The 27,446-nt window shown below is 36.2% G+C and overlaps 1 protein-coding gene across 2 annotated transcripts; it reads right to left on the reverse strand.

Annotated features, from left to right (window-relative positions):
* Positions 1–449: 449 nt before the first annotated feature.
* On the reverse strand, positions 450–27,303 carry ATG3 (autophagy related 3). 2 transcript variants are annotated; one of them, XM_046657714.1, is made up of 13 exons: positions 26,875–27,303; positions 24,092–24,133; positions 19,643–19,692; positions 16,792–16,862; positions 15,337–15,444; positions 11,863–11,912; positions 9,510–9,591; positions 5,784–5,818; positions 5,392–5,547; positions 4,733–4,816; positions 4,478–4,605; positions 2,343–2,411; positions 450–718 (listed from the first exon to the last, which is right to left on the reverse strand). In XM_046657714.1, exons 1-13 carry the CDS (start codon positions 26,944–26,946, stop codon positions 637–639), a joined length of 1,029 nt encoding a protein of 342 aa, XP_046513670.1. In that variant the 5' UTR covers positions 26,947–27,303; the 3' UTR covers positions 450–636. The 2 variants fall into 2 exon arrangements, with proteins under 2 accessions (XP_046513670.1, XP_046513671.1); XM_046657715.1 differs by lacking the exon at positions 4,733–4,816 and having other exon boundaries at positions 26,875–27,296.
* Between the last annotated feature and the right edge of the window lie 143 nt (positions 27,304–27,446).

The raw sequence follows: 27,446 nt of genomic DNA on the forward strand, positions 1-27,446 counted from the left end.
ACCCCGATCTATAAACTGGTGTGATACAACAAACGGTCTCTAAATTCTGCCAGGCAATCACAAGAGGAGAAACACTCCTGAATCTTTGATAAAAATAACTGTGGTGGCATCACCTTAATAAAACAATCAGGAAACAAGATAACTAATAGCACTTAGCATATTTCCTGGCATACAGTAAATGCTTCATAAATATTCACTATTAGCAGAGGAGACTTGGGGAGGAAGTAAGAAGAAAAACAAAAGGAACAAAGAAGAGAAAGACGGCAGGAAGTCTGGTACACAGGATTTTCTAGTCCTAACTCTCACACTATTACACATTTAAGTACTTTCCTCATAAATGTGAACCCAAACCAGGCATCATCATTCTGTATGACACATTTCTTCACTTAAAGAGTAGTTACTTAAGGAAAATACTATTCTCACCTTTTGACAAGAAGCAAGAGAAACAGTCTCTTTACACATTTTTATTAAACAAGGCTGGTAGTGGAACTTTTTTTTATTTAATGCATAAACATGTAAGTCTCTTTATTAGAGAAATTGTACATATTGGTGAATATGGTCAATGGTCACATCTATGGGTTAATTCTTTAAAAATCAGAACCAATTAATATTAGGATAGATTCTATGCTTGCTTTGTTACATTGTGAAGTGTCTTGTGTAGTCATATTCTATTGTTGGAATGACAGCTTGTACAAATTTCAAGAAAATTAGAAGATACCTAAAGATCTTCAGCTAAGGAAAATAAACCAGTAAATAGTTCATGATTTAAGCTAACATTGCAATTACCCATTTTAAGCAATAATTTCTCAAAAAAAATATATAAGACAAAATCGTAAATCAAGTATCTTGAAAAGTTCACTCATGCAAGTTTGTGTCTATTCAATGAGGCTCTCTGTAACTCTAAGGCTGCCTGATCCACTTCCATTTCATATCTGAATGTGAAACTTCTTAATGAGTACAAGTTCATATAAGCCCAGCTACTCTGATATAAAAATAAGGACAAGGCTGTCCATGTTTAAAGGAGTGGGAAATGGTCCCACTACTGACTATGTTTGCTAGAATATTTTAGAAAATAAGACAGGGTAAAAAATACAAAAGCACTGAAGCAAAAGAGAAAAAAACAATTAAGTGGAACTCTTCCCTAAGGACTGATCTAGGTTAGCATGCGACTTGTCACAGAATCTGCTATATTCAACAGTCTTTACTAGAATCTTGAAATTTTTCCTATGTTCCACTGCATGTGAAAACATCAAGAGCTGAATTTTATTGAGGGAACGGATGACTCAATTACGAATTTATATTACATAGAGTCTTCCAAGTTGCTACCTAGCTTCCACCATAGAGATGAATGTCAAATTCTGCATAATATGATTTCAGCAGTAAATCTGGTTTGGATCAAAAGTTCTTGCTTTTTCAATATCCAATCAGCCCAATGTTCCTCTGAGGGACACACTTTATTAGCAAGGCTTAGGTTACCCGTAGTTCTAAGAGTGCGGTGGCCCCTCAGTCTATAACACTGAGTGGCATGAGTCACCAAGTCTAATATCAATCTAGCACCAAACTAATTCAAGCTATGTGGCATCTAAACCATTGATTTCGGCTGCTTTTGATGAATCCATGCTATGGGCATATGTCTTTCAGGATGGAGCGGTTTACTTGATTTATTCCTCTTCTCAATCCCAGAGAACTGAGTAAGAAAACCATAGTAAGATATAAGAAGGGCGCTCTTATCTGGAGAAAAATGAAAATACTATATTTTAAGAATATCTGAAATATACTTCATGTGCTTTACTTTTTAATTAACCTATTCAAGTTGAGTTTTTTGCCTCAAAGAGACCTCAGACTGACACAACCTAAATCTACTCTTACGTGCCAGGAAAGCACATTTTTGAGAACGTGTTAAATTGGAAATAAGGAAGGAAAAGATACTCATGTTTTATCCTCTAAACTAGTACATTACTCATCTTTCAACAATGAATCAAATCCATTGAGTTTCTTTTCAAACATTAAGAGCCATGGTTTTGTATTCACATTCTCTTAGCCATTTCCTCTTTGACAAACAAAAGCATTTGGCAAGCTGCTGCCTAGAAGCACACCTTGATCTGAGGCTCTGCAACAAGGCAGAGCAAACTGGTGCACAAAGGGGCCATGTGGCATCAACTGAACAAGGCAGAGCTATCACAATCCAATGTTTTCTAAAGACTCGCACTAAGATTTCCAGATATGAGGGACTAAAACAAGCTACAGGTACTGTGTCATTAAGGTTACACTAATTTTCCCAAAAAGGAAAAATAAATCCTAGGAGCCAATTTGCCACTAATCACATACACAGGTAAGGATACATATGAACACCAAGTTCTCCCCCTCCTTCTGCAACAGTCTCAATGATCTTCTTCATCACCTCAGCATGCCTAAAAGCAAAAGAACAAATCTTATTAGCATAGATCAATTAGACGAAAACAAGAAAAGCAAGTTTTTGTTTGTGAAGCAATCTACCTTATTATTGTTGGTTAACAAATTTAACATATAATAGTTACATTGTAAAATACTCTCCTCCCTACTCCCCAATGGGTCAGATTGTTGAGTCACCCAGACTGTGGTCCTGGGGGAGGGGATAATTTTAAAAAGCTACGGGAGTCAACAATGAACACAATGGCACTAGTTAGCTTTCCTACAATGGAGGCAGTGGGCAGAACACCAGAGAAAGGGAAATCACGCCAGGGCATAATTGCAGAGCGAGGGTTGTCCGCTCTGAGAAACAAAAACAAATCAGACCAGGCAAATTCCAAAAAGCTACATGGTAACAGTTGGTAAAAAAAAAAAAAAAAGAAATAATGCTGTGATTTTGACTGTTTAAATATTTAGCTGAGAATAAGCCAAAACTGAGGTAAAGAAAAGCTAATTCGTCAAGAAGTTTATATATTTTTTCTTTGTCCTAATCCACATTGTAAAATTTATCTGATTCTATTTAGAAATTTCTTTTGTTTTTAAATAAAGATAGATATTTATCTGAAGTTTTTGTCCTATCCACTGACCTCTTCACGGCCAACTGCTGTCTCTCCTGTGGTACAGAAAAGAGTGATATCAAGGTGACTGCCTGGGCACATAAACTGACAAAAGGGCAAAGTACAAAAGAAATGAACTATCTTTTATAGAAACCCTGACTTAAATAATGCTGCTTCAGATTTTACGACTATAACCTTCAGGACAGAGACAGTCAACTTAGAAGGTGAGAGTAAACACAGTGGTCCTGAAAACATGAAGGTACAGTCTGAGGTGGCCCGTGGCAAGGCCTAAAACATCCCTGAAGTCTCATTTTACAGGCCCCCAACTTTTTTGCCACGTTAACATAAACATTTTAATAAATGACTGTATTATGCAGTGTAACATTAATTACCAGTTAAACTACTTCTCTCTTTTCCCAGCTGAGTAAAATTTCACCTCAGCAAGACACATGCCTCAGTTTCACAAGCATGCCCTACAACCTCAAACCAAGGAACAAAGAGAATAACTCTCAAAATGAAAATCTTTTAGATTAGATAATTCAAAACTGAAACTAATGACTCAAATTACTTTTCACAGTTCGCAATATTAACAGCTCTTGATGTAAATAAACTGGAAAAATGATCTAGGCTTTCTATGGGATAAAGTTTGGGAATAAAGAGGTTGCAAAATTTTAAACACTAGAATGTTGCATCTAATTAGTCAATAGAATACCAGAGTTTTCATCTGAAAAATATTGTTAGTAGAATTTCTCAAGGATTTGTGAAAGTTACCCATTAGAAATAACTAAATGAAAGAAACTAGCATGTAATATATATATATATTTTTTAAGGAAAATTCTGAACAAATCATGTATATAGACTCAGGTTCACTTATTTGGCCCTGTGAATACACAATGACACAAAGAAAATCTCGAATTACGAAATGCACTTGGTTTGATAGGGCTGAAAACTTCTTAACAGAAGAGTAAAGCAGAACAGAAAGTCTGCATGTATCTCCCTTCGCTAACCAAAAAAAGGAGAGAAACATGTCACCTAGAAAAAGAAACAGATTAACTTTATACTCCACATTCACAGAAAGATACATCACAATGGAGCACACCATGTCTAAATGAGGCATATTTCTTTAATCTAAAATAGATCTTCCAAACTATTCTTGAAGCTAAAAACAGGAGTGAAATCACAAAGATTGATACTATAATCAGACATATACAGGGAACAAAAAAAAATGAATTAAACTTAAATTGGTGAAGTTTTTTCATTTTTCTTATATATTTAACTAAGCACAAGAACACTTCTAAGGAAGACAAAAGAGAATTTTATTTGCTTATTAAGTAAATTTTTTCTGTTAGGGCACCAATGTTTATAGACTCCCAAGTAATAAATTCATGAATTATAAAGACACCCCCCCCCACATACATACATACATACACACACACACACACACACACACACACACACACACACACACAGACCTGCACGGGTGAACTGAACACATAGGTGGTGGTGGGAGATGAGGGTGATTTTCAATGGTCACTGTTTTCTTCACATGATCTTGACTGATGTCTTCATACATGTGCTCAACTGTTAAAGGCTGCCGTTGCTAAAACAAAAAAGGCTTTGAAATTACTGTTTAAAAACTTTAAGGCCTAAACTTAAATGTCTATAATGTATTTATTCCCACCTCCCACATCGCTTACAATTTAGAATTCTAGACTATTTAGAATTACCGGATTATTTGGGGGAAAGTTTACACCAAGGAGGGGAGGAAGGAAGAAGTCTGTCCAACAAGGCTTTGTGATATCAGCCACCACCTAATGCAATAAAGATCCCACAAAAAGTCAGGTTCATGGCTATCAAAACATTTTAAAACTTTATATCTCGTCTTTTAGGTCTATTTTGTTTATTTCTTCTTTCCCATTTATAGTTTTTGGAAAGACAGGTTACACAAGTTAATTTTATTTCAATTATCCTTTAATTCAATTAAGTGGGTGAGTAAAGGAAGGTTTTCTGTCTTAAGGGAAAAAAAGACATGTGACACGAATATTCTGTAAATGCCTATATATCTAATAGATGTAATCTCAAACACAATTTAACACAACAAACCAAGTTCAATTTCCCTCACATTTTGAAGGAATAAGCTCAGGGAACAAGCAATAAATATGTAACAGACTATTTCTGCTTAATTCTTAGTAGGACTGTTGTCATGGTGAATAATGCACAGTTTCTTCAAAACAAGAATCAAGTTCAATATTAATCATAAAATTATAAAACAAATGATTTACCAAATTTGAAAGGCCACAATATATACTCATGGACCTAATGGCAAAGGAATTAAACACAACAATTTAAAAAATTTGCATTAAAATAACTTTTTCTTTATTTTTACCTCATCATAGCCAAACAACCATAGTCGTGGTGTCTGGTAATATTTATCGTAAGTGATGTAAAGGTCGTAAGTTCTGGTTTGCAAAATAGCATCTTCACCTCCAGCATCAGTTTTAGCTTTACAAGCTTCTACTATTTTCCTTGTGTCTAGGGTAGCCTGGTAATAATGGAGAAAATTTTACAACCATTAAAATCAGCATAAATGTGACATTTTAGAAAATCTATTTTTCCCACCCTATATATTTTTTTTCAAAAGCAGATATAACTTAAAACTCAAAGTTAAAATGTACACATATAAATAAAAACTTATTTGAAAGATCAAGATACAATTAATAACACTAATCTCCAAGTTTACTCATTAAAAATTAACCAAAGAAAACTCAATTTACAAACCTCATCTGTTTCCAACAATCCACTCTCTTCATATTCTGTTATAAAAAGCAACAAAAGATTAATTAAGTTCAAAACAATTTCCTAAACCAAATTATGTATTACTTCAGAGTATCATTCAAAGACCAGGTTTTTGCTTTTGTTTCTGATATTGAAGAAAAGATACTGAATACATGACTGAGCTAACTCTATACTTACAAAGCAGTGGATACTTTACCTGAGAGAGCCAGAGAAAGTCAGCACGCTTAAGGCTTGGTCTGCGCCACAGTCTAATAATAATACTAATTGGCATAAGAATACCGTAATTAGTGACTCCATAGGGTACACAAGGTTGCTCACATAACTGCATAAAATGTGCTACTAATGTCATCAGTGACTTCTACTTCGCTGAATCCAGTGGTAAATTCCCAGTTTTCATCTTAATTGACCTCTCAGGAACATATGGCATGATTTATTCCCTCCTCCTTCAAATACTTTCTTTCCTCTGCTTTTAAGATACTCTGTTTTCCGGGCTTTCCTCCCTCTCATGAGTTTCTCCTTCACTATCTCCTATGCTGGTTCCTCTTCATCATCTCCACCGTTTTTTAAGAAAAGAAAAACAACCTGCAGTAACCAAGGGCTCAGGTTTTAGACCTTGTCTCTTCTCCACTCACACTTACTCCCTTGATGATTTCATCTAGTCTCAAGGACTTTAAACACTGAGGACTGTCAAATTTATTCCCTGACTGCAGACCTGGATACCTACTTGTTTACTTATGGCTCCAATGAAGGGGCATCATTAATATCACATGTCCAAAAGTGAGCTCCTAAATCCCCCTCTAAAGCCATTCAGTCATATAATTTTCCCCATCTAAGTTAATGATATCTTTCCATATCCTCAGGTCAAAAACCTTGGAGTCACACTTGACTACTGTGTCTCTCTCATGCCACATCTAATCCAGCAGCAAATCCTCTTGGCCCCAGCCTCAAACTATGTCCAGAATTCTACTGTTTCTCATCACTTCCAATGTTGCCGCTTGAGCCCAGCCACCATCATTTCTTGCCTAGATTATCAAAATAGCCTCCTAACTGTTGTTTCTATACCCCCTCAGTCTATTCTAACACTGCAGGCACAGTGATTCTGTTAAAATGTTAAATCTCATTCTAAGTTTCTCTCCTACCTAGAAAAACCCCTCAGTGGCTTCTCATCTCACTCTGAGTTATAGCCAGTGCCCTACATGATCTGGTTCGGAGTTTCCTCTCTGACTCCACACCTTATTACTCTCCCCTCATTCTTCTCTGGACATAGGAGCCTCCTGGAAGGATTTTATATAAGCCACACATGCTCCCACCACAGGGCCTTTGCACTCTCCCTCAGATATCCAAATAGCTTGTTCACTCACTTCATGCCAGGCTTTACTCAAAAGGCCTATTTTCAACTTGGTTTTTCTTTTTTTTTGAGGAAGATTAGCCCTGAGTTAACTTCTACTAATCCTCCTCTTGTTACCGAGGAAGGCTGGCCCTGAGTTAACATCCATGCCCACCTTCTTCTACCTTTTACATGTGGGACGCCTACCACAGCATGGCGTGCCAAGTGGTGCCAGGTCCACACCCAGGATCCAAACTGGTGAACCCCTGGCCACTGAAGCGGAATGTGCGCACTTAACTGCTGTGCCACCAGGCCAGCCCCTAACTTGGTTTTTCTTGACCAACTTATTTAAAAATTACAACACTCATCCCACCCCAAGACTTCTCATCCCCTCCCTCCTTTATTTCTCTCCCTAACACTTATAACCATCAAATACATTATACGCTTTGCTTATCTCTTCTTTTTCATTTGTCTCCCCTAAACAGAACATAAACTCCATGAGATCATGTCTACTTCTTTATCTCCAGCACCAAAAACAATTATCTGATACATAGATACTGTATTGCTCAATAGATATTTGTTGAACAATGAATGAAAATTAACTGCTTTTTAGATACCATCAACATGGTTTTCTAAGCAAAATTCCATATACAGCAATTCTTTCCATAACTCTATGCTCAGGAAATGTAACAAACATACTAAAAGCCTGTCAGATATCTAAGGCAGTCCCACAGCTTGTACTCGAAACTGCGCTTTACTCATAAGGTTCTTCCTACCCCTCCACTCCAGCATGGACGACTGGATACCCTTCAGAGACAGAAGGAATCCAGAGAGAGTATTTTTGCAGGAAGGTAGTTCTGACAATTATGAGACATCCAGGTGGAAATGAAACTAAATGAGTGGAACTGAAAGAGATCTGGGTTGGAGGTTTAGATATGGAAGCCTTGAGCATAGAGACAATATTTGAGATTGCTGTGAGCAATTCTAGTTACAAGTAACTCATTTATTTCCTCAAAGAATGGGAGTTTACCATGGAAATAAGGACAAGACTCTCACTAGAATTCAGGAACAGATACACAGCTAGGCTTCATGGGGACTCAAAAGTAATTTAGAAAACAAAACTGAAAGATACTTTTCAGTCGAGGCTAGCCTGGCAAGCACGCTATGCTGTCACTTCCTCATCAGCAAACACCACTTGCCGTTATGGTGCTTCACCTCTACGTGGCACCGTCTTCTCCTTCGGCATGCTACAAGACATCTCTACCTCACCGTAAATTCTACATACTTTTGGGATTCAGCCTCCAAAACGTCTACTCTTTTTTTTTCATATTCTCTTCCTTTTTCAACTGCTCTCTCTCTATACATTCATATATTTATACTTAAAACTCTCACAGAGAACCTAATATACTTTATACATCATTTTTCCTGTCATACAAATTTCCATGCCAGACCACAGTATGCCATTACACAAACCTTAAGAATAGATAAAAATCTACCCAGGAGTGCAAGGAGTGAGCAGAAAAAAAACAGTGAAATCCCATGAAATGGTAACATTTAACAGCTGGGCAGAAGTAGAAGAACCCCAGAAGAAGACTTAGAAGAAAAAGTCAAGGAAGGAAGAGGAAAACCCAGTGCCACAAAAAACCGGAGGAGGAAAAAAAAGAGGAGGAAATGGTTAGCAGAATCAAATAATGCAGAGAAGATAAGTATACAGATTGGATTTAACAGAGAGGTTGCCCTGGTGACGGCAATTTCTTCATCTATTTTTAAATATCTGAGGTTTCATGTGCATTAAAGATGATCATGCTAATGAAATATGAAGCTTTTTGAAGAGCCATATACTATTAGACATGTATTACTCTGCTCTGTTAGTACCATGGCTTTCAATCTCTTCTAACAATGATCCACTAATGCAGCGATTCTCAGCTGGCAATCCTAGGAAGGCATTTCAGAATCTCAGGGAACAGTGAGGGGATTCTGTATAGTTCACAAGGCCCCATTAAGAATCATATTGTAAAGTTTTTATAGTAAGATGTTATCAGAAAGGAAAAAGAAAATACAGAATGCACAAGCAAACTTCGTTCTGCTCTGAAAGAGTTTAAGAATTAGCTTAAGAATCTGTATCTTACAGCTGTACCCAGCATTAAACATTTATGACTAATATTTATCCCAGTAGAAATAACGCTGTCAAGATTATGCTCTAGGTAAAGTAGAAGAGGTAAGTTCTGCACTGATTAAATTTAAACCATACAAAATCCTCCCTAGGCTGTTAAATGTTAAAATTTAGAACTCAATAGATTAGAATTCTTAATCCACATGAATTACAAATATTCCAAAATCAATATTCTAGCGCGACTAAAGCAAATGTAGGACACAAATACCTTCCATATCTGCAGCTTCTCCTTCATCTTCCTCTTCTTCCTCCTCACATAATGCTGAGCAATCTTGGAGTTTTATACTGTCCTTTGAAATTAATTATATGTGAAGTCAATTAAATATGTTCACTAGTTCAACTACTGAGCACCCCCATGTCAGCACAGTGCTAATCACTGTGAAAATAAGAGTGATATGCCAGTTCTCATCCTCAAGAAACTCTTCCTCCAGTGGAGATGACAAACCCATAAACCAGCTAAGTGCTGTGACTGAGAAATACACAAAAGGCATCACCGAAGCACCACGAGTCACCTGAGCTACCCATTTAACAAGAGCTGCCAGTTGCATTCCCAATAAAATAATATTTTTGGGTAACCAATTCATTGGTATTAGAAAACCAGTTCAAAGTTACATTAACTTACGTATTTAATTTAAACGTGGAAAAAGGTATATATTTATAAATCACAATACATCCATAAGATAAATTTATTATTATAAATCAAACTATTATATTCTAATTTGTTAACAATATCCTGGCTGAATTAAGCAATTACAGTTATTTCAACACATAAGATTTCAGTTCAGTTTCTTAACTATATTAGCACTAGAATGGAAGAATGATGCTAACCAAAGACAAGCCTGATGTACAATTATTTTCATAAAATTAATATTCTAAAAATCTGAAATTATTGTACTAAGCCAAAAATTTGAACATTACTTTCACCTAATTTAAAATTTTACTTAGCGATGATTTTATTTACCACCATAAACTTAAATCGTATGTATCATTATTACACTAAAAATGTGAAACCACAGAAGAAAGATTGTCAGAATCTGCGTAATTATTAGATGAGCCAATATCTGACAATCTGATCATTAAGGGAAATTTTAATCATGTTGGTGATGTTCATACTTAATACAGCAGGGTATGGCAGAAATCAACAGCAAAGGTTAATACTTGGCTCCACATGGGAAGTATTCTAAGCACTAAATTATAAAAGATAACAAATTGTATATTAAATAGGAAATGACAGGAAAGGTATATTCTAGTTGTAAATTATTCTAAGTATCCATCCTTTAGTAGGATATAAGGATGTTAAATGGGATCTAAGCACCATATTAACCATTATTACATTTATTAAAAATTCTTAAAAGAATTACCATAAACCTATCAAAACAATGCTATGCACACTACTCTGCCATCTATCATTTCCAGAGTCTGAAGCACATACACTAATGGCTGGAGTAAACAAGATCTTCTGAAGCAGCAAAGCCAGTGTGCAATTTCTCCTTAGTCATTCAAACTCTCCAAAAAGTAGAATTTCAAAATTCTCAGGCCAATGAAGTGAACCTTAATCCCTACTAAGCATAAAATTGTACACTGAAAAAAATAAAATTTGTTTTAGTTTCTAACACTTTCTGTTAAGCCCCAGTTACAAATCCCAAAAGATCCAAATGACAAAAACAAAGAAGAATATCCAAAACTAGCAAATGTTGTAGTTGAATGTTTCAGAAGGACCAAAGGAACACAATTATCCTGCCCAAATATTCTACCCTCCAAGAGACTTGACTGTTAACAAAATAATTAAGAAAAGAGAGGGGGGTAAAGGCATTTTGCATTATTTTTTCATATCATTTCAAGCAACTATAAAAAATATGAAGACAATTGTGGTCATTCTCTCTTTAGAAATGAAAAGCTAATAGAATACAGACAGTCTGAATTAACTGAAAACTTTCAAGCAGAAAAATTCCACTCAATTACGTATTTTCACCCTCCCCCTAAAATAAGTCATACAATAAAATCTAATTGATTTAGCTTCCACTCACTCAAAATGTCATGATTTTGGATGATATAAACTACAATTTACCTTTAAATTCTCAAAAGCAAAAAACCCCACTCAAATTAGCAATAAATTAATAAACTACAGAAGGAATGAATGAACTTAAGACAAGGTTTAAACTACAAAATTTAAATAATATATCATTAGCATCTACTAATCAGCAAGTAAATAAACCCCCTCAAAAACCTCCACTTACAGACCATTTGGTACTTAAAAATAAAAAGCCATTCCTTTTAAACTAGCCTAGAAGTCTTTCCAATTAGTGAAAATTAGTAGTTTTTAACCAGTTATAATCCAAAAACATGTCTTTCTTAACCATTCGACAGATTAAGGAAAATAAGAGCAGCACTGGGAAACAGGAGTGTTTTGGTATACTGAAGTAAGAAAATGAGAAGGGAAAAAATAACTGGAATTTAAAAGAGCTTGGCTGCATAAGAATAATATGAGTAATCTTAAAATATATATATATAGGGAAATAGCTAGGCCACTGAACTGAGAAATAGAACTGATCAAACAGTACCTTGCTTTCCAGTGTGATCTCCTTAACTGCTTCGGTTATTCCTGCAATACCTGTGGTCAAATTCAGCAGAAAAGAGTAACCAAAATTAAGTTGTAAACATCCCCCACCTACCTGATTCAAGTAATATAAAAACACTTAAAATTATCTAAATTCTCACAAGTTCTTTGAAATGAGAAGGCAACGTTACAGCATTTTTACAAATGAACTCTAATAGGAATAATCTCAAAGTCACCTCTCAAATTAAACATAAAATTTAAAAATACCAATATAATATTTCACCAGAATTATCCTACTCTATCATTCCTCATTTACTTTCCTTGTGTGAATCTAGCAAAATACATATTCATTCCCAGAGAGTGAATATATTAAGAGATTACAGGAGTCGTATTTAGATTTTATGTAAATCTGCATCACAATTTTCTCAATAAGATATTGGTTACACTAAATATGCTATTTGCTTCAGAAATCTAGGCCATCCAGAGGTAGCAATATCACGTGACAATTAGTATGTGAGACTTTCTATTTTTCTGTTTTCACATCTTATTTAATCCTTACAAACACTATCCTGTGAGGTAGGTAGGGTAATAAGTCCTCCCAAAGAAGAAATAGTCTCTAAGAGGTAAATTAACTTGAGTCTCACAGCCTGTTAGTGAAGAAGCTGGGATGCAAATCCACACAGGGTGACTTTGGGTTCAAGGCTCTTCCAGCACACCTTTTAAGCAACCACCTCGGAACCTACACGTCTCAGTGAAGGTGGCATTAAGCAGATGGCAGCACCACAAGTCAGCTAAATAACATTTCTAATTCAAAATATCTGTCAGTGTTCTCAATTAGTTCAACAAGGATGGGAAATATTAAAAAAAAAAACTCTAAACGCTAAACATGCTTTGCTCCTTTGTTAATCTTCTAAAACTCTGATATATCTGTTCAACATGTCCAAAGCAAAAAATGACTTACTTTCACAAATGGAAAATGTCACAATCCACAGCTCTACCATAAAGCTTTTACCTCACAGTGGTTTTTCTAGCAATTACTATATATTACGTATGATTATTTCATAACAGTAAAACTCAAACATTAACATATTGAATTGGTATTACAAAACAATTCACTGAATCCAGTACATAGAAACAAAGAAAACAAACCTTCTCAACCTGTCTAAATATAATAATGTAGCAGTATGCCATTAACCCACTCTTCTAGAAGCAGGACTTACTGGCAAAGAAAGAGAAAGCTCTAATGACTCTAAGAAGGGTAACACTCTCAAGTGCTGTAATGGTTAATTCTATGTCAACTTGTAGGTTATTGTGTCCAAGTGTTGGTCAAACACCAGTCCAGATGTTGCTGTGAAGGTCTTTTTTAGATGTGATTAAAAGTTAAATCATCAGACTCTGAGTAAAGCAGGTTATCCTCCATAATTGGGGGGGGGGGGGGGGGGCGCTCATTCGACCAGAGTGAAGGCCCGAAGGGGAAAAGACTGAGGTCCTCCAGAAGAAGGAATTCTGCCTCCAGACTGGAGCTGCAGTAATCAACCCTTCCCTGAGTCTTCGGCTTGCTGGCCAGCCTGCCCTATAAATGCGAGCCTCGCTAGCTTCCACAATCACGTAAGCCAAATCCTCAAAATAAATCTATCTATACCTGTACCTGTATCTATACCTACATTCTATTGATTGTTTCTCTACAGAACCATTGACTAATACAAGGGCTAACAGAAATAAAAGAAAGCCGAGAGAAGAGAAGCAGGGATGAAGGAAAGGGACTAGTCACCTGGTCTTGGGAGTCAGTCGGAAGCACTGCTTTAATCCCATCAGGATACAGTTTAAACCTAAAATTCTACGGGTTATCTCTCATAAACATTAGTTAGAATGCATTATGTACATCAAATTAACTGCAGCATAATACTCTGTGGTTTCCATAGATGAAAATGATGTTACTTGTGCCCTGTCAGTAGGGCACACATTCTTTTTAGTTGCTGACTTTCTGTAATAGATTTTTGTCAATCCAATCATACTGACTTACAAATAAGCACCTGGACTTTGGGATAGTGATTACGGAACAGAATACAACCAGACGACAGAGTAACTCATTAACTTGACATCACAAACATAGTGCAATAACCAATGGCTCTAGTCAGTTAACAGAATTTCCAACAGATGTGCTACCCACATCTTCCAGTCATGGGAAAACTAAAGTAGAGCAGAAGTCTAACAGCTCTCCCCAGTGGGGGAAAAAACGATGATCTTTAAAATTATTTTAAAAAGTTGTTCAATCTGCTCTTTTCTCTAGGCCTTGATATAACAACACTCAATGCATTAAGAAACAAATCAGTTTCAAATCAGGAAGCCCAAGTCCTGAATCTATGCCAACATCACCAGCAGGAAAGAGATAGCAGTGTTTCTCCTATTCAGAGAAGAGGAGAAACTGATGGGACCACCTGTTTCCCGTGCAGGTTACTCAGCCCTCTATTGCAGAGGGTCTCAACCGAAGGCAGCAATTTCCCCCCTCATGGAATATTTGGCAATGTCTGGAGGCATTTTTGGTTGTCACAACTTGGGGAATGCTACTGGCATCTAATGGGTAGAGCCCAGAGATATCACTAAATGTTCTGCAACGCACAAGAAATGCTACAACAAAGAATTATCCAGCCCAAAATGTTAATAGTGCTACAGTTGAAAAACCCTGCTCTACCACTACTTTTGATGTACCTCCTACTCTCTACAATTTAGAGGGAGGAAACCTGTTTTTAGTATCCTAGATTTAAACCCAGAACATATTTTCTTCATTAAAACTAAGTCATAAAAGGTAGTTAGCTATAGCAGCATATAATTACATACATTTACCTAGTTACATAAATACAGTGGCAAAATAGATTTTTTAGGACTTGGAATAAAAAATCATATTCAGAGTCCCAAACAACTTATGCAAACATACACTTATGAAAGGCTTAAATTTAGTCAATTCCTTTAACAAAAACTTACTGAACAATTTCTCTATCAAATACTTTGGCAGATACTGAGGACTCAACAATGAATCTCTACCTTCATGGAGCCTACAGTGCTTACAATCCTTTTAGTAGTCATTCAACAAATAATTAAATATTTTTAAATGCCAGGTCCAAGTAAAATATGAGTACAATAAAGCTCATCATCCAGCAATGGAATGACATGTAAATAACGGATTGTAAAGCAAAGTAGTATGCATACTCAGTATTTCTAACTGGTTTGCTTTCTTCCTTTGGAAATAAATAAAATAATATCATATTTTCAAACTGCTACTGAAGTAAGAGTATTATAGAAATGTGGTAGACTCTAAGGGCATTTTTCTCTTTTTTTTCCAATTTGTCCTCCTTCTTTTCACTTAAAAGTCTACTGTGCCTTATGTACTCTCTTTTTTTTAAAATCAAGGCTGCTATAAAAGATTGTAAGAGTTTAAAACAACTTAAACCAAATATACGCCATTCTGTTCTCCTCTTACCTGTATTATGATAAGTATCTACCCATCCCCCATCGCCATCATCTTCTTCAATGATAGCTTCCAACTCATCAGAATATTCCATCTGTTTGCAACGCTTGTAGCATGGCACTATAAAAAAGTGGCAAGTTTAGTTACTAGCACATAATCTGCTTCCTATAAATCCATTAGAAAAAGATAAGGTTTATTCCATAAAATATCTTTCTACCACCAAAATATGAAGTGAGTATATTTCACTTCTAATCAAAGTGATTAATTTCAGAGTTACATTCATCCCACAGACACACAATTATTTGACCACATTTATCTTTCCCTAAATAGCTTTGTCAGAAGACAAGGAGAAATGCTCTAATGGGAGTGTTCTATGTATTCTTTACTGTGATGGTCTGTGAAGAACAGCAGGCTGAAGCCAGAGATGACATTGTTCAACTTCAAGCTAATGAATAACACCACCTTATTTTAATGGCTTTGATCTCAGAACATGGAGGCACCAACACCTGTCATACTCAGAGGTGGTAGAGGTGACCTCTGGTTTGCAATGCTAAGTAACTTTCAATATGAATTTCATAATTCATATTTAAGTTCCAGCTATTCATAATGGATAAACCAGTGTAAAATTCGCTAAACTAAATTTTACTCTCTTATGCAATATTGGTGTCAAGTTTTTCATACAGCTAACGTGTCAATTAACAGGTATTATTATTCATATAATTGAAAAATTATATTCAATTAACACTGAATTATAAAGTTGAACAATTAGAAGGTAAAAACATTATGATGTAGAGTCAACAAATTACTATCTCCTGATTTTTTTAAAACAAGCAGTATATAAGTGATCAATCGTAATAAAACACATGTTGTAGGAAAAAAAAAAAAACCCTGCTGTTTCGTATATATTTTCCCTTTCCTATAATGGGTAAATGAGAGTCTTGGATAGGTACTATAACAATCTTTTGATGTTGTTTTCAAAATAACTTCACAAATAAGATACTACCTGTTTCAAAAACATTTTATGTGCCTATAGGCAATCTTTCAATGCCACAATGAACAATAAAATCTTTAAGAGTTGAGCTTTTAGATGTCAAAAGTAGTATCAATTTCACTTTCCAAGAAAAACTTAAGTCTAAAGATTAAAATTAAATAGCTAAAAAGATGATGATTATGAAGTCAACTTAAAAAAAATCTAATTAGAAGTAGTTCAACTTTGCCTCGGGCCCTTTTCCTCCATATCTTAAAAACTAGACTTTTGGCAAAAAGAAATTTAAAAAAAGGAAGGAGATAAAAACCAAATAAGGAAAAAAATACTTTAGCAATAGAAAACCCAGAGCTTCATTAAGTGTCCAAATTTCTGTCTGAGAGAAGCTGTAAGTACAAATTAAGATTAGTAAGTGCTAAGGTTTTTCTTAAAAATATAACTCTTTGTGCAAAATTTACTAATATATGCAACATAATTCTTACCATTTTTGGTAACCAAAAATTGTTTGCCTGTTGGTAGGTATGCCTTCACTTTCAATTCTTCCCCTGTAGCCCTTTAAAAAGAGTGAAAAGTGCCAAACACAAAAAAATATTTTAAAAGGCAAAGACAGAACAGAAGATATCACATGTAAATCTCAAAACCACACAATCCACACCCCTGATAAAACTGTTTTAGGACGGTTTGGGAAGAATACCATTAAGTGATATATGCCAGGGCATGGAAGAGCACAGCGATATTTTAAGTGAAACATGCTAAGAGATGCAGACAGATCCAAGAGCATTTGGATTAAATACTAGACAAAAAATGTAGGATAATGTAGAACTACTAAGCAACTATTATGCTTGCCTCTAAGCAAAAAGAAAATGCTGTTCTTTAGTGAGTATAATCTCATTAAGGTTTTTAACGCTAAAGTAGAGCTCACCTTGAAACCAAGAGAAGGCAGAAGAATAGCTACATGACATTACATAACAAGTAAGTGGCTGACAAGGTCCCTGTTCCAACTACTGTATTAAAATTGGAAGTAAGAGGTAAAAGATGCTTTGAATCACAAGATGATAATGTTGAGAATAATAATAATGGAAAACAAATAAAACTTTATTGAGTACTTATTAAGCATAGAACTTCTTTAAACTCTAACACACATTATTTTCATATAATCCTCAGAACTGTAAGAGGTAATATTAATACCCTCATTTTATAGGTAAGTAAACAAAAGCTGAAAGAAGTCAGGTTGCCCATGATCACAAAAACCAGAAGATGGAAGAGCCAGGGTCAAGCCAAGTGTCTCGAGAACTCCTGCTCTTAAATGCTACTCCCTCTGTGGGTCAGAACCAGGTATAACATTTCTGATTTTTTGAGTGACTCTGGAATACATAAGAATTTGTTCAAAGATTCTTCTGTGGGCTACCTACTGGAATTGGCCAGAGCTGTGGTGTCATGAGGTGTCTGTCACAAAAATGAGCATAACTTTGGAGTTCCGCTGCCTTGACAAGCTTCAGCCTAAAGTTCAAACCATAGATTTGAGCACAAGATAAAGCCAGGAAATATGCTAATATCATTTGGCAGCCTTCTAGGCGGCTTTAGACCATTCCCAAGTGTTAAATTCAATAATGTCATGGCAATGCCTGAGGTTCTGAGGGAAGGAGATAGAAGAAGGTCATGAGAGCATCTGTAGACATTAAAGTATAGCATAGAAATAATCTGTTTTTAGCAATAATTTAAAATGAATTGTTTCTTTGGCCCCAACAGTTCAGCCAGAAGAGTGGACACTGGAGTGGGGTATATTAGGGTATAACTGAGTTCTAAGTTACAAGTAAATTATTTCAACCATCACAATTCATAAAGTGAAACTATAAACTCCCACCTGCTAAAAGAAGATCCTGTCCATAAATACAAACCCCTATAACAATACTCTAAATCCTATGTCCAAAGTAAGCAGACAATTAAGGGCTATGAAAAAAAATCTGACTAACAAAAATGTGTATCTATCATATTGAAGAAAATCCTAAATTAGTTCTTTTTAAAAATAACTATTATTTTAAATTTTATATACCTATTTGACTTGAAATATATATAAATAATAGACTAGAACCTAGTAAATATAGTTTTAACAATCTAAGAGAAAAAAATCAGAGAGCTTCTACGATTGATATGAACTCAATTTTAAATATGAAACAGAAATACATGTAGGAAAGACAACGACATAAAAATAAATGAACCTGACATTATGATCTTTCTTGGTACATAAAAAACAATGCTCTAAAAGATAAAGAGCCATCGACACAAAGCAGTAAGAACCATTTTGGATATGTGTTAAATATAAAAATTAAGGGGAACAGAATAGGCCACAGACGAAAGAGAGTTCTAACTCTGGTTTAAAACAGTTTAATTATTTAGGCTCTTTAAATATTAAAAAAAAATTACCAATTAGAACCTTGTTAATTCCAGAACCCCCACTCCCAAATCAAAACTGCACCTTTCAACTATAATTGGAAAAGTGTCATTGAGGAAAACAAAAAAGGATCTAACAAGCTGAGCCACTTATATCCAAATGAGATGATAATTCCAAACAATTCTAGCCTAATTAAAATAGTTTTTCCAGTACTAGGATCATTTTTTTAGCTATTGTCAGGTGGTTTTACCATAAGTACTTGAAAGTAATGAAACTAAAATTGTTTTAGAACATTCTGTTATTATTCAGAATATTTAAAATATATGTTATGAGAACTGTTAAAATTACTTTTATAATTAGAAGAAAAGTTAATGAAGAAAATACAAAGTTAAAAAGTCTGCTATGGGCCGATGTCCAACTGCGACCTTATTTGGTACCATGAACCTCAACTGGAGCTAACTCCCAAAAGCGGAGGATATTTTTGAACCTTAATAAATGTCTTAATAATGTCTTAAAGAACACAAGACTGCAAAATCTCTGGATTTATGAATGTCATAAAAAATATTCAATAAATACTTAATTTGAAAAAAGTGAGCTGATCAAACTTCTTAAACTCTTCAACAGTATCTTTTAAAGATCCACCACAAGCTCAGACCTAGACACTATAAAGAAAGGGAATACAAGTAAAAGCAGTAAAGGCATTTATCTCAAAAATGTCCATCTTTTGTGCTAACAGAGCAAAACAAAATAGGTATAATGCCCAATTTTTCTTCCTTTATTTTACTTTGAATATCACTGGCGCAAAGTTTAATAGAAAAATCTACTAGAAGAGGGTTAAACCAGTAGTTCTAATTTTCATGCACTAACCTATTTTGTAAACTGCCATAACTATCAAGTGATACCTTTTACAAATTTTCTCTTTCGCACTCAAGATAACTTACCATTGCCATGTTGGACAGTGATGGACTAAGTGATCTCCAGCTGCCACAAACTATTCAGGATTTAAAAAGAATATGAAAAAAAGGAAAAAGAAAAATTGAACATCACTGAATTTAAGGTGGCAAAATACCAAAGTGATCATCCCATGTAACCTTTACACGCAAAAATCAATTAAACTGCAAACAGCCCCAAACTTGCTCTCTCAGCCAGAACTTATTTTTGAATACTATGCAAAATTTTTAACATCCATAAAAATTCAAATTAATTTTGGAAGAAAAAAATATTGAGTGCTATTTATTTTTTAATTCAATTTTAATCACTGGATTAAATAATGCCAAAAGCATACAGAATCATGAAATAAATAAGGGTAACACTACAGCATTTCAAATTTCAAAAATCATTTTATGGATAAATAAAATGTAGAGAGATTCTTGCTAGCAGCTGAAAACTCAATGAAAATCTTTGAAAAAATTACTAAACACATACAGGTCTATGATGCAAGCATAGTTTATTACATCACAGTGCACATTTCTTCTTCCTCTTTTTTTTTTTCTTTTTAAATTTACGTAAGAGCCAATTTTGAAAGCTTTTTCATGCTCTTAAAGGAATCATTAACAAAAGTGAGAAATGTAGTGCCAAAACAATGAATGGGGAAAACTTAGAAACTTTTGATTTTTTTGGAAAACATCAAGACAATTAAGAAAGTGCCTCCTCTAACAAACCTTGGACTTTCTAGGCAAGCTGAACACTGTACAAGGTTTCGGTTTTCTTCAGAAATAGAAAACAGACTCAGGAGAAACAGTTTAAGCTTCTGAGAATTTCCATCACCCATGAACACGAGCGGATCTTACTGCAAGACGGCAATCCTGCTTATTCTTAGAGCAGAAAATGAAAGTCTGTTCCGCACAACCGCAGCGCCCCGACTGGAGCACTGTCTGCACATACTTTCCCAAGGACTCTATTTCACAACAGCTCCAACTTCAAATCACCAACAAGGGTTGACTACACAGCAAAAAATTACAACGTCTTCCATCTTCCAAGGTCTTTCTGAGAGAAGGAGGTCTATACACAATACTCTAATTTGAGTAAAACTCTCTAAAATAAGAATTCTGAGAGTAACTTCTTTTAAGATACATTAACAAGATAAGATTTGGCAGCATATTCCCCCCAACAGCAACTTCATGAATGTTTCTGTTCTTTTATTTCAACAAATCTTTTTATTATTTAAACTGGTCAGGTAAAGACAAAAAACCCAAATGAAAACAATACTCTCTTCCTCAAGGTTTAAGCATTTTGGGTCACTGCAACCAGGTGCTTACATTTAACTATGTGGCTCTCAGGAACTAATTCATCACCACCACACGAGTATTAATTTAATCAAATGCAAGCAAAACAATAAAAATTAAAAAATTCTTTAATGATACTGCCTTGAGGTTATAAGACTGTGATATTTTATTCCATGGCACCTCTGGTGGCATCTATTAAAAAAATAACAAAAACACTAGAAGGTAAGGAAAACTATAAAAGAACATAAACTGCACTGATAATCAGTACATGTGTACATCTGCCCTCATTCGCAATGGCATCATTACATGCTTCATATGCTCAAATGAAATAAAATCTAAGTTTCAAATTTCTAAATTCTCAATATTGCTTGCAGTAGCTTTCTCTTAGTGATTAAATATTAAGTAATACTGAATAACTCCAAGATAAAATCAATATACATACATACATTTTTTTTGCTGAGGAAGACTCACCCTAAGCTAACATCTGTTGTCAATCTTTCCTCTTCTTTTGGCTTGACGAAAATTTGCCCTGAGCTAATGTTTGTGCCAATCTTTCTCTATTTTCTATGTGGGCCAGCACCATGGCATGGCTGCTGATGAGTGCTGCAGGTCCGCACCCAGAAACCAAACCTGGGCCACAAAAGCGGAGCGTGCCACACTTAATCACCAGGCCAGGGGCCAGCCTCAAATATTAATATTTTAGTGAATAGATTTATCCCTCAAACTACCCTCTATTACTAGTACTCTACTTAATCAAGTCACACACATTGTACACCAAAGTATTTTTAGTCAGACAATACTACATTAGGTAATGCCTGCCCCTCTTTTTAAACATAATACTTCCACACCTCTCAAGGAAAACAAAAAGATACCTGGGGGGCTGACAGCCAGAAGTCCAGAAACAGTAACATAAAACTAATGAACTGATGAACTCAGCATAATGTTTATCCAAAGCAAATTATGTCTTCTCATTTTCCTCCCCCAGACTCATTCTAATCTAACTTAATCCTGTAATTGTGCTCTATCCCAATCCAGCATTATGTGGTTAGTATCCAGCTGAGCTAGTTTCACCTTGCGTTGTTTACAAAGGGGGAAAATTCATAAACCACTTCATGACGCAATTAAGTGTAACAGTTATTCATTCTAGGATTAGTAGCTGTTTTAAAACAGTTAGCTTAATTCTATCCAATGACCACAGACTTGCATCTCTAACTCCAACTATCTATTTACCAATTAGTCATCTTCACATAGAGAGATAAAGCCAAAGAGCACAAGAAGAACAGTAAACTTTCATCTCTACTCTTGATTTCAGATACTGTTTCAAGAGCCATGTCTAAATTACACCTTCAGTTGGCAAGAACATTAATGATATCCTTAAGATCAAAACTTAGTTTTATTTGGCATTCACAGTATTAAACTCATGATGTCTAAGGTAGAATGGGTTCTTTAGAGAATGTCAAGCCAAAATCTGTCATTTTATAGATGAGGAAACACGAGGCCTATACCTAAAGAGCTTCATCGATTTGCCCGCAACAGAATAAAAGAAGTTAAAGAAATGGGTTTAGAAGGCTGGTCTTCTAGGTTCTTTCCATACCACTGATAAAGAAATGAAAAGCAATAGGATGTACTGGAGTACATGAGGAAGCCATTTAGTTTAAAAATAATTGAGCACAATCTTGTTTTTCCAAAAGGGCCTGACATTGCCTACTGAGCATGCATTGTACATCTGCTTTAAACATTTCCTATGTCCCAAAGTCAAGAAAGATACCCCTAAAGATAGGGATGTAGCTTCCCCCTATATCAGCATTTCTTTGAGGATAAGCATCTCTTCCTGGAAACTAAGGATTAACTAGTGACCTACTGTGCTCACCTTGTGACCACTGACTTGCTGACCACTGACCTGCTGTGCCAGCTAAGCATCTTGTGACAATTCTAAAAGGGACGTTCCTGTCATATGTAACGTATGCTCTTTGTTCCAAGATGGTATATAACCACACTGTACACCCCACTTCTTTGATGCCCTTCCTTCCTTGGGGAAGGCAGGCCCCGGGATAGTCCTCAGATCTGGCTCATAATAAACTCACCCCATTTTGATTTATAGATTGATTATGGATTATTTGCACTGACACCACCATGTGTCTTTAGTAAAAATAAAGACAATTTTAGATAAAAAGATCAGTTCGGTACATCATTCTTAGAACTCACAAGGATTCGGGACTGAAGAGATTCCATCACAACTGAAAAGTGAAAGATCAGTTACTTCTCTGGCTTGAGGTCTTGGAATTTACAGTAACAGCCAGATCATACAATATGGCTCATTTCAAAATGTTTCTTTCAAAACAATGAGTAAAAGTTTTACTGCCAATGAGTGATGCTTTTAATGAGAGTTAAAGTGAAACGTAAATAAATTATTTGCCATTTATTAAAATGAAAAAAATAATCCTGATGCAACCATGACTATTCATAAAACTGCAGTCTAAAAAGATTTTTGGACTAGTATTTATTTCTCAAAGGATAACTAAATAAACTATCTAAAGGACAGAGAACACTTCCATTATATAGATTTGGTGAACAAGTAAAATGATTCCTCAAAACATAATTCTATGTTAAAAGTTCAATAAAACACAACTGGCCTATAAAACAGCCATTATTTTCAGCATTAAGCAGATTCAACATTACTTGGTTAACAGGAGAAGTGAAAGAATGGTGAAAAAAATCAGTGTTAAGTAGTATGTAGCAATAAAATATTGAAGCTGAACACTGACAGAAAACAGTGAGCTGAAGTTTCCAAACGGAAAGCCGTGAAGATTCATGTTTGGTGTACACAGAGGCAAAACCCAGCAAACACCTCAGAGCCCACTGTGCAGCTCAAATATGAGGGAAATCTTATGACCACTGACATCTTTTCCATTCCCTCTCCCACCCTCATTTCGAAACCAAGAGGAACTACAGAGAAATAAGAGAAGTGGCAAATCGAGAGGAAGTTACATTTTCTTCTATTCTATGGGAAGAAGAAATCCCCATAAAATTGCTAATATAGTCAACAGAATCTAATTTTACCCAAATCAAGATTGAAATTCAAGATGTTTTCTTAAAAAGCAAAAAAGCCACTCTGTTTAAGATAATTGTAAAACATAATAGCTTCAGAGTATCTTCAACACTCACCTCTTCTGGGGTGATAACACCTGTTTCCTTAAACTTTGATTCCTAAAGAGATTAAAAAGAGTAACACTATTATACTGTGTTTCACTTTCATTTAAAAAATGTTTGTTGGTAACTATTTGCCTGTCACCTTTCTAGGCAACAGAACACACATAGAAAAACAATTTATCACTGGTACCTGAACCTCAAGAAATATACAAGTCTAATGGAGGAAACTGACATGAAAATAATTACAATGCACTTTGGTCAGTGCTATAAAAGAACAAAACTCTCTGGAAAAACACTCAAAGGTTTATACAAACATTAGGCTTTACAATGATTCTGTGGAATGACCAAATACCTTTATCTTACAGAATAGTAAAAATGTCTTAAAGATGTTTAGACCTTACAATTCAGCCTATGTCTCATTTAAATCAATATTAGAAATCAAATCTAGAAGTCATCAGTCATTTAATACTTTCCCATTATTCTCATCTCCAACAAGATATTGGTACAATATTCTCTTCTCTAAAGCAAAGATGTTATTTACCAAATTTTTATAAATTTTAAGTTGTATGTAAGACTTTTCGGTAAATTCATTTATGAATATTATTCATTCAACAAATATTTACCAAATAATTACTATGTGCCAGGCACTATTTGAGGTAATGAGGATAAGAGTGAACAAAATAGACCAAACTCATCCTTGTGCTCATAGTTAAACTGTAGTGGAGGGAGAAAAGCCAAATGGTAATGAATACCAGGAAGAAAAATGAAGCAGAGAGGAGACTGGTCAGCGGTGAAGGAGAGAGGGCTATTTCAAACAGGATGGTAAGAGAACAAAGACTGCATCAACAGGTGACTAGAGCAGAGACCTCAAGGAGAGGAACCAGCCACAAGGCTGTCTGGGGGGAGAGCATTTCAGGCAGAGAGAAGGGCAAAGGCAAAAACCCGAGGCAAGAAAGCACTTCATGGGATAACAAAGAGGTCAGACTGGCTTAAGCAAAAGAGAGCAAGGGACAGAGTAGATGAGATAGAGCCCTGAGCCAATCAAGTAGAGGCTTGAAGGCCATCCATCATAAGGACTTCAGCTTTACTGTACATAAATCTCCCAAACCATGATTTTTCTTAACTTTCACTTGTTGGGAGAAGTCACTATTTCTCTCCCAGGGACTTAAGTTTTTTCTCCTTGCCTTCTCATGTCTCGTAGGAAACCACAAGGATTCTCTCTGTAAACCAACAGTGTGCACAGAGAGGCGCAGGAAGGGTCATTAATTCTGCTTTCCTTATTACTAAAAATACATAGTGACAAATGCATATGGAGAAGCTAACACTTTCTTTTCAGTTGGTGAACAAGTAAAATGATCCCTCAAAACGTAATCCTTTAAGTTCAATAAAATATAACTGGCCAATAAAATAGCAGTTTTATATTTAATTTGGGAATTCTTTTTCTCTTGCTCCTCTCTCCCTAAAACTAAAAAACTTGTAACAATCATGTATTATTTAAATCCTGTATTTTTAGGTAGACATGTTTCTGAAAAAATGAGATAATATGCAAAAGAATCCTTTGAATCAAATGTCAAAATTATTTTCAATTTCAAAGCGACTGAATAATCTTAAGATGGGTTTCGCCATAAACAAATTTAAGCACAGCAAGAGTTGGACTTCTCATCTACAAACCTGCCTGACTTTTTTCCCTAACTTGGCCCAACAAAGTATCATTTTAAGATCAGTCTTAAAAATAAACATTAAAAAAGCAGAGGACTAATATTTCCCTTTGTCATGGAAAGAGAGCAAAGTAAACCTGTCCACTATTCTTCTTGGCACACCAGAATAACTTCTTGAATACAGAGGACCAACCATTCCCAAGAATATTTCATCCCCACACTAAGATTTGTAGCTTTAATTGAAAGCTTTAAAAAAAATTTTAATTTTTTTCTCTTAAAAAAACACTAACAAGAACTCCGTATTCACTATCCCTGCTTGCTTTTCAGAAAGGAAAAACAGTGACAACAAACAATTTACTCTCAACGAGCTATAAAATTAAACTTGAATGCACTTCTGGAAACTCATCTTTGAAAAAAGTCACTGCTGTAACAGCTAGTGTGTCATGATTTTTACTTTAAAAATGCTGTATTACTGACAATGTAAAAAACCCATTTATATCTAGGAGGGTCAAGCTGCTCCTTATTATCACTGAAGTCCAAGCTTAACAACTAGTTTGGGCTATTTTAAGGACTTGGGAAAGGGAGTTTTTGCCTGTTAGCTGGGTTCAATGGTACTGATAGAGATGATGACGCAAGTTTCACCTTGTTCCTCTGAAATCTAACAAGCTGGGACCTCAATCACAAGTTACAATTTCAAACTCCTAATTATAAAGGACTTACTATGAAATCTGAAAGAAAAAAAGTGACATGTCATTCTAGTACCAAACACTGATTTCATTTTTTTTTAAAGATAAAATCCTTGTTTAAAAAGTTCAAAAGACTTCCGATATTAGGATGTCACCTTCTCAAATCCACTTAGCTGAGGACCACCTTCCAACTCGACGCACCCAGATGCGCCGAGTTCCGACGGATGGAGACAGGAGTTCGCATAAGACCGCTTCAAGTCTACCCTAAGGGCCAGAAAGCTCTGAGAACCGCCAGGTGAGCACTCAGGTGGGGGCTGCACCTTTCCTGCGTCCCACTCTCACCCGCTTCCTCCACCTCTCCCCGCCCGAAAACACCGAGCCTCCCCGGCGCCGGTTCATCCCTGCCGAGTGGAGGGTGCGCCTGACGGCCCCTGGCAAACCCAGCCCAGCTTACCTTGAGGACCGGGGTCAGGTACTCAGCCACTTCCAGTGCCTTTCCCTTCACCGTGTTAATCACATTCTGCATCCTGGGGCCGGAGGAGCGGCCGGCCCCGCGACCGGGTGGGAAGGGCAGCCGGGACAGGGCCCGGGAGGCAGAAAATGTCCCCGCTCCCGCCGACTCTTATCGGCACCCGGCCGGTTGACTCGAGGGGACGGGACGCGACGGGACGGATGGGACGAGGGGGAGGGGCGGCCGGCGCCGCGCGCGAGGGCAGAGCGCGCTCCTCGCGCCCCCGGCAGCGCGCGGCGGCCCGGGCCCAGCTGTCACCTGGCCGCGAGGGAGGCGGCGAGGCCGAGGGGAGGGCTGGCGGAGAAGCGGGCGCACGCGCAGCTCTCGCCCTCTCCGGAGCTGTCTTCTCCCTCTTGCCGCACTCGCGCCCCTTCCGGCTTCCCCTTCCTTCTCTCACTCTCTTGCCGTAGCTCGGCCGCCACCTGGGCCTCACGTGACACAGGACTCTCCCAACACGTGACGCGAGAAAGGCCGCGAAGGGGCGGGATCAGGCCGCTTCGCCCCTCCCTCCGGAA

Source organism: Equus quagga, chromosome 4, assembly GCF_021613505.1.
Source record: "Equus quagga isolate Etosha38 chromosome 4, UCLA_HA_Equagga_1.0, whole genome shotgun sequence".
Classification (NCBI taxonomy): domain Eukaryota; kingdom Metazoa; phylum Chordata; class Mammalia; order Perissodactyla; family Equidae; genus Equus; species Equus quagga.